Here is an 8644-nt window from a genome sequence, read left to right as displayed (position 1 = left end):
GAAGAGTTTAAAGAATTAGTGGGGGAGGGGGAGTGGTAGTGAAAGACTGTAGTGGTAGTGAAAGACTGTAGTTGGAAGATATACATGTAGATAGTTATTTAGGTAAAGACATACTGCATTGTAGATAAATTATTAGTGAATACTTTAATGAAAATTGAATCAAGATCAAAGATATTTAAAATGATAATTATACGTACCAATTGTTGGATCATGATAGTCTAAAAAACTGTGACTAACAAACTGTAGTGTCAGAGCTGAAAAATAACAAAGTATATCAAACAGTATTGAATGGATAATAAAACAAGAATTACAACTAAATTTATGTTGATGAACTTCTATCAACTGAAAATGCTTATTGTACTATATTATTTTTAGTGGAAAATACTTAAGTTACATCAAACATTCAACAGGAAATTCTGAATTAAAAGATTCGAGGTGACCCATAGCATACAAATGGTGGATGTTGCATCAATTTTTGAGCCTCAGAGCAGGCAAATGATGGTATATCAAAGTATCCTTCATTTGTTATCCCAGGAGCCATGTAATTTTCCCTAGTTCTCTAATTCTTTCAGCTGAGATAAAACCATAAACAGAAGTCTAATGCTAATTAGTGGTTTCTATTGGCATTGTAAACATTGTATAAACACAATAGAGTTGATGGTCAACAATACAGATGGAAATTAACAAAACCACAAAATTTGATTTTGTTAACAGTTAAGTGAAACAAGAGCCAGCTGATCAAAACAAAACAAAATCAATTAAGTATTACTGTAGAAAAAACAACAATAAATCACTGATCACTGTGATTCTCTTTTTTTCTTTCTTTTTATTTCTTTGCATCATTTAAATGTTTGGTAATCAATACACTATGTGCTTAGCAAAATCAAAACACAAACAGAGCACAAAGGAACAATTTCCAGAACAAAGAACCAAAACAAAACAATTAAATCAATACAAATCCAATCTTGTAACTGAAATACAATATTTTTTTGTTGTTTACTGTCATCCTGTTTACAGGATTATTTCCCTTTGTCTATAATTGTCAAGCCTGACATCATTTTCAACATAGAATCTTTTGTTTTTATTTGACGTAAAACTGTTTGTTAAAATTTTATAATAATAATAATAATAATAATAAATGGATTTATATAGTGCAAATAAACGAGGTCTCTATGCGCTTGGGACTAGATGTTGAACTTTTCAATAACTTTCTCCTCCCCTGAGGGTAACTTCATGTCCTCCGCAGCCAGTAAACCAGCGCACTTTCATCTGTCCACGACAGGGCCGAGTGAACCAGTACACCGGGGTAACCCCCTACTCATCTCGAAAGATGTACTGGGTCCTTTAAAGGGTGCTTTAAAGTGCACACGAGCATTTGTGTACACTAGGCCTACTGTTAAATTATAGCCCTTATCCGAGAAGACTTATTCCACCACCAGAACTATAGGAGCGAGACGGCCGCGAACCCGTGCCGATATTGTTGGCTATGATCACGATGCCCCTGCCTTAACCACTTGGCCATTTGGCTCGCTCAAAGTAGGATTCCTTTTCAATCCAAATTTTGCTGATTGTGGGCCGTGAGAACCCATATGTTTGAATAATAATATTCTAATAAATATTCCTAGGCCTAGGCTACTTGATCAAGCAAGTCGAGGTATTCTGTAACTTAATCATCAAGACAAAATAGTAATGCACTTTAAAAAGATCCATTGTTTTTTAACGGCTCCGATAATTGCAAGGGTAGGCCTAGGCCTATGCCCATCTTGGCTGGGTGTTGTAGATACACACACCTAGCCTACCAAGATCTCCACTCAGATGACAAGCAATCACTCGCTCGTCGACCGTACGATCGAAGGGTTTTTGCTTACCACTTTTGCCTACACCACCGGAGCCCAGCAGTACAATTTTGTATATCCTAATACCAGATTTTGTCATCGCTGGTTCTTCCATCTGAGTGAAATTCTTTGGCACTGACTTTGCAACTTAAAACACACGCTAAACAAGAGAGAAAAGACTGATGCTCCTCTATGGGAATTCTTTACCACCGCTTGTTCTTAGGCACTACTCTTTCTTCAACTGTATGCTGTGTATTTCACACTTCTTGATTATGACTCCGAGTCCTAGCCGCAGCAGCGAGACGTCTCCGCCACCGTCGTCCTTCACAATACACAAAATCGCCAGGAAATTCTACTACGCATGCGTATTGATGTTTCTTGTATTGACAGGGGAACTCCACCCATTTGTTCAGTTCGTTGTAAATAAATTCCACTGATTGCATTGTTCCCCTCTTTCATAGAAAAATAATGTTATGTTACTATAAACAAAAACAAGATATTTGCGTTTTTTTTAACAATAAATGGAAAAATTGCAACAAAATTCAAGGAATGTCTATTGATTTATTATCATATTCGAAATATTTTGCCATAAACTAAAAAAAGAAAACTACTGTATGCCTATATAGGCCTACATTGCTCATTTTATAATTATCAAGTCACAAATAAAATCATTTTCGTGCAGTATCAAAATATGCTGCCAGTTTGGGTTATGCAATCATTTATGAGTTCGTTAAAATCACAAACTAAGCATACGTACACAAAAATCCAGACAATGAAGTTGGGAGGTTGGGGAGGGGGGCCAGCGAAGCACGAATAATTTAGGTCTGTTAAGTGCTGGGGAAGGGATCTGAAAAAATAACCTTTTGGCTAGGGGAGGATGTAAGTTTTAGGTCTATTTTCAGTGTGTATGGGAACGACTCTCTATATCGATTTCAGTGATTGATGAAAAACCAAAACGAGACATAAACATATTATTTCACAACACAAACCACATGCATTATATTATGGGACCTAACTAATTCGAGTCAAGAGTGACTTCTATAGGATATGATGGACTTATGTGTACAACAGTTCAGGATATGCGTTGCTTTATAATTAGGCCTACTATGGTTAAATTAACCACGAAAGGAGAAGATGGAGAGTATTGTTTTGATATCATTAAGGTCCATTTCCTTCGTGAACATTTCAATCATAATGCGTGGTTAAACTAAACCAAGAACTTTTATCATACCATCGACGAAGAGGTATAGCCAAGAATTTAATGGAAATTTTGAAAATACATGCTCAGTAATAAGTCAAAAAATATTACACGAGGTTTGTTATAGAATGTCCGACTCTGTCGGATCCGGAGATTTTTGTCTTCTTCAAGGTTTTTGTGTTAATCATAAACATAAGTGATAAATGAGCATTCTATCTTTTATGTATTTTTTTCAATTTGGTTGAGGGAGGGTGGTGGGGGTGTTGGCAGTAGGCCTATATTATTTTTCAATTAAAACTCTGTTGGTATATGGGCAAGTCATAGATAATGATAGAGTTGCTGCAGCTACGAAATACTTGGATTGTGTAATTAATAGCAACGATTAATGCCAAGAAATTTTCACAAAAACGTGATGCAATAATGACAAAATGATTATTATTGTTTATTTTGAATATTATTTTCATAGCTGCGACCTATAAGCTTCTCTAGCTTAACCACAGCTTCACTATGTGTGAGCGTTTCAGTCAATTGTATGAGAGAAAGTTCCTGGAAGGTTAGAAATGCACGATATCCTATAGGTCTAATTAGTGTGGTACTCGCCTTGACACCGAGAGGTTGCAAGTCAGAGGCACTTTTTTCATACAACTGAATTATATAAAGGAACTTTTCGTTGATGAGCTATGCTTGATGCGGTTATTACAACATGTTCCTATTCGAACATTGTTATTATTATTCATCTATTTGTTTATTATCCAGGCATACGATAGAAACAATGGAACTTGAACTAAAACTACAAACATATTCAAAAGACACAATGGCAAGTCATATTTTAGGATAAATATAAGAAAGACAAAAGATACGTAAGCCCATATCAATTCAGGAGTTGAAGTGTAGATGGTAGAAAATAGTGTAAACCTAAAATATATTTCATCTGTTAAATGCTTTACCGTAAATGCTAAAAGAAGCGCTACGGTTCTTAACATTTTTTGGAGGCTTCAGTGCGGTGCTTATTCGAGAGCGGCGCTTATAAAAAAAATATTAGCGTGGTGCTTTACATGGCCGTTCCCCTGTTACTTATTTCACTACATCATCGTAAATAAATGTTTATAAAGAAATGCTTGTGTCTTCATTGTGATATTTATTCATTTTAACACTGTATACATTGTATTTAAAACTGTTTCTCAATGTTTTTCATTACACACAGGGTAATATATACGCTCGATTAAGCGCCGCGGCGTTTATTCGAGAGCGGCGATTAGCGAAAAAAATCATGTTTTTTGCAGCGCTAATTCGAAGCAGCGCTTAATGGAGCATTTTACGGTATTACCGTATATTGTATTGAGTTGTTAGTTGACCTATTTGATTTGCACTTGAGAGAGCGAAACCAACTGATTTACTGAGTGAGGCCCTATAATACACTGGGTGTCTGACACGTCCTTAATTAGTTTACGAAGAGCATACTTATATGCTCTGTTATGTAATTGACTTAACTTTTTTAATAATTTGACCTTCAAGTCTCATAATCTATGTATTTTTTTCTGGTTATATTCTGTTAGACTTTTATACCATACAATATTATCGTTGTTTAAAATATTCAAAATTGTAGATATTAAAAATAAATGCAAAATATCGGGATTAACCTGGAATGACTTATTAGATTTTTTACATACATAATCGATGTGTGCATTCCAATTGAGTTTTTTTGTCAATAGTTATACCAAAAAGATACTTACGTTTTCGGAGATTTCAATAGGCTATCTAGGTTTTAACTCAATAGGCTATATTTGTTAGCTTAATCCATGCTGTGTTATTACCTTTCCTAACGTCAAAAACAATTAGTATTTGATCTATGGGTTACTTTATCTTAAAAACACCACAACAGTTTTTAAGCTCAATGCTGTAGGCAAGGTCTAGCTGATTTTTTTTTTAATATAAAAAAATCTATTGGAAACATTTATTTTCCGGCAATACATCTGCCACCTTCAGTGATGATTACTGTTATCTAATCTTCATAAATGAAGGGAACAACTGCGATACATTGTATTGTAAATATTAGTGCTTCAAATATATAATGTATATATACATAATGCCACCGTGTACGTTAGTTACAGTGGCTTAACGCCTATGGGATCTCGGGTGGTGGGGGGGGGGGAGCACCGGGTCCCCAATCCAACGGAGCCCGTCCCTCTAATAATAAACAGCACTCTCTATAATAGAGCCTTGGCATTATGGTCCAGCAAAAGACACCCACAACTAAATAAATAAAACAATGCATAAATGCCACATTTTTAACTCACGAATCCCTTACTAAGCGGAATCACATGCAACAAATATCAATTCCCGACCCAAAATTTTTCCCAGAGCCGGGCTTCAATACAAACTGAGGCTTAGAATTCACAGAGATTCAAATTAAATTACAGAAATATATAAATATAAGACGCTACGGTATTGTTTGATTCCGCTGTAAAGGTGCCCCTCATTATCGACTACTAAAAAACCCCGTGACTTGTCCTTACGCCACTGTAGTTCCATAGGCCTATTAGGTTCAATAGCGAAGGTGCTATCTGTATGAATAAGATATTTTGACAAAAGAGGGCGCTACTACAAAAAATCTAATTATCACATTGAATAAGAAATCCTGTCATTTATTCAAGGTATATTTATTCATAAAAAAACATCAAAAATGGTTCATGGCAGCCAAAGGCTGAATTGACACAATTTTACAAAATTTTACATTTACATTTATTTACATTTTGTTACATTCAAAGATAAAACCATGGACAAATTAATTAATGATAATGAAAAAAAAACCATAAAAAAAAAAAAAAAAAAAAAAAAAAAACACAATTCCACAAAGCTAAAACGAAAAAAATTTTACGTTAAAGTGACCATCAATCCAATTAAAAGTAACTCATGAACTAACTAAGAATGAAAGCACTAGTCTGTTGAAGCATCCTTATTCCACAAATTGGTAAAATAGGGGATTGGACTATTTTGAACCGTTTAGTACGTATCTTGGGTAAGGAGAGAAGGTTGGCATTACGTATTGTTCACTCTCTTGCCCTCTAGATCTAGGCAACCAACTACGAAAATCAGGAGAATTCATTAGTTTATTTGGAAACTGAAGACATTTTATCTCTGCGATTTCTTAATGTAGTTAAATTGCAACGGACTAAGGCATCTGGGTAAGTAGTATAACTTGGACCTAAGATGATTTTACAACCTCTTTTTTGTAAGCGTTCAATTTGCATTACATTATGTTGCTGTTCAGTTTGGCTTGGGTGCCAAGCAAGGTTCAAGGTTCAAGGTTCGATTTATTCAAAAAATATATATAAAAAAACATGAAATTTGTCTTCCTGGGTAATTAAACATACAATATTAACACAAACAGCAAAAATATTAGTAGGCTATATACACATTGTAAACTTCAAACCTAAAAACATTCTGTCCAAAATCATTCTAACTGTACAATCACAATATTAGAATATGTATAATTAGCAAACAAATATGTTAGTTCTTCATTAAAATTTATTTACAATTACTGTAATGGAATATCCTTAAATAGAGATATCAACTATAGTATGAAGTGATTATCGTTGAAAGTTACTGTTGAATAGACGGATAAGCTTGGCAAGAATGAATTTCTATATCGCACTGTATTAGTCTGAGTTGTTACCAATCTACCTGATCTGCTTGTTACAATATATTTATTTAACGGATCGCATACTTAGCAAAGGGGACGTATGAAATCGTTTGAAATCCTAATACCTAAGATTTAAGTTGCTTATCTAATAGTTTTAATGTATCAGCTGCATGGTAAGATTTAGCAAATGTGAGATCCATACTCGCGCGAATAAGGGCCCCGTTTGAATAAGCGCCCCTTCTTGAAAATTTCCTTAAGCGCCCCTTCTAATTTGAATAAACGCCCCTCAATAATTCAATCAATCCTGGACTGTGGATGTTGGCATGATTTGAGGTGTGGAATGGAATCACATTCTCCTTTAGTCAATATCAAAATGAGGATATTTATCTTGGACAGATGAGAGCACCCCGGCGGACAGACAGTATATTTCCAACTCTCATCTTCTTACATTTTCTATAGCCTAGTCCTACTGCTTTTCCGACAATTTGCACCTAACACATTCTCATCTGAGTTTTCAAGAAAACCTGCAAAAACCTGCAATGATCATGCCATCCTGTTAATCTCAATCGGCCGATGGCCAACAAGCTAACCACCACCACTAATTTCATCTGCTATTCTGCTGTTATGTAATACTGTACTCACAACATTCTTGTCATGACAAGCCATGCTCTCTGGACGATTATTTTTTCCACCGCACCACCATTCGTAATTTGCGGTTTCCTGATGTCATTTTATAATCGTTTTTCATTCAAAATGTGCCTCTTGAATTTAATAAGTTCTCATAAGAACCCATCGATTTTCATCTATTTCCATAAGCCCCCTGAATTTCCACTCTGTTTTGATAAGCGCCCCTTTCGAATAAGCGCCCCTGCAAAAAATTTATTTTAAACGCCCGGGCGCTTATTCGCGCGAGTACGGTACATACATTTATCATGATTATCATTGTGGTAACCTTTACTGTATTCAAGATACAAGATCAATTTATTGTCATTGTACACAACACGGTTCACACGAAAATCAGGCACAATGCTTCACGAAAAAAAAAGGTGAAGATTACATAAATATGGTAAGAAAACAAGCATATAGCACTTGGTAAGGTGTAAAGAACATTATAAATTAAGTACGTATTTATTCGAAAACGCCCCTCTTTGATTAAACCCCCCTCCAGGGCCTCATTTAAAATTTGTTTTTTATTTTTTTATTTCGAACATATTTATACAGGATTAAAACATATCAGGTGGTTGTTAAGGCCTGTTTTTGATATGGTGCTCTTCAAAATTATCCTAGGGTTATATAACAAATATTAGGGCCTATACGTCACACTTCAGTAAATATTAAATTCTAATAAAGCAGAAAAATGTATGGTAAAAGTGCGCTGCCAATATTTTACATGCGCACTAGATATATCGTTCAGCATTTTAATTTATAAAACTGGAAAGATTAAAACGTGATAAAATCAGAAATACGATGAAAGTATAAAATTAACACATCATTACAGAAATATAAATACGTAAATATTCTTCACATAAGTCAAGATATTTAAAGAAACACGTACCGGTATCCGCCGTCAAACGCACTATAAAAATAAACGCCTGTCTCGAATGAACGCCTCGGGGCGTTAAGTTTTTTCTCGAATGAACGCCCCCTCCCCACTCCCTAAATGACTGTAAACAAAACTAATGTAAGCAACATCATTCTCAACACATTCTATTAATATTCTACTCCAGTAGAATTATACTTTTCCTAGCCTAATTGGGATCAACAAGTCTTTGTGATCACGCAGTAACAGGTTTTGACGGTAATTATGTGTAGTTCCATAGTTGCAGTGAAATTAAGAGTTTATTTAATTATATATAACGTATCCATTTTACACCTCAAAAAACGCCTCCCTCGAATAAACTGCCCCTCAAAAACCATTTTTCCTCAACAATAGACGCCCTGGGGCGTTTATTCGAATAAAAACCTGTC

General features: G+C 34.9%; 1 protein-coding gene across 2 annotated transcripts in view; it reads right to left on the bottom strand.

The window, feature by feature from the left end:
* Positions 1-2149, bottom strand: part of LOC117122417 (GTP-binding protein Rit1-like) — a 19504-nt gene extending 17355 nt beyond the window's left edge. Inside the window, exons 1-2 of one of the 2 annotated variants that reach the window (XM_033267973.1) lie at positions 1869-2149; positions 198-254 (exon numbers count right to left, since the gene is read on the bottom strand). In XM_033267973.1, coding sequence (XP_033123864.1) covers positions 198-254; positions 1869-1950 — 139 coding nt within the window. In that variant the 5' untranslated portion in view covers positions 1951-2149. The remainder of the gene's footprint in view (positions 1-197; positions 255-1868) is intronic. The other variant, XM_033267974.1, reaches the window with a different exon arrangement.
* Between the last annotated feature and the right edge of the window lie 6495 nt (positions 2150-8644).

This window comes from Anneissia japonica, unplaced genomic scaffold (genome assembly GCF_011630105.1).
Source record: "Anneissia japonica isolate Jap-2015-1 unplaced genomic scaffold, ASM1163010v1 scaffold275_len1219475_cov178, whole genome shotgun sequence".
Classification (NCBI taxonomy): Eukaryota; Metazoa; Echinodermata; class Crinoidea; order Comatulida; family Comatulidae; genus Anneissia; species Anneissia japonica.
Note: the sequence above shows the minus strand (reverse complement) of the source record. Positions and strands in the feature narration are given on the sequence as shown.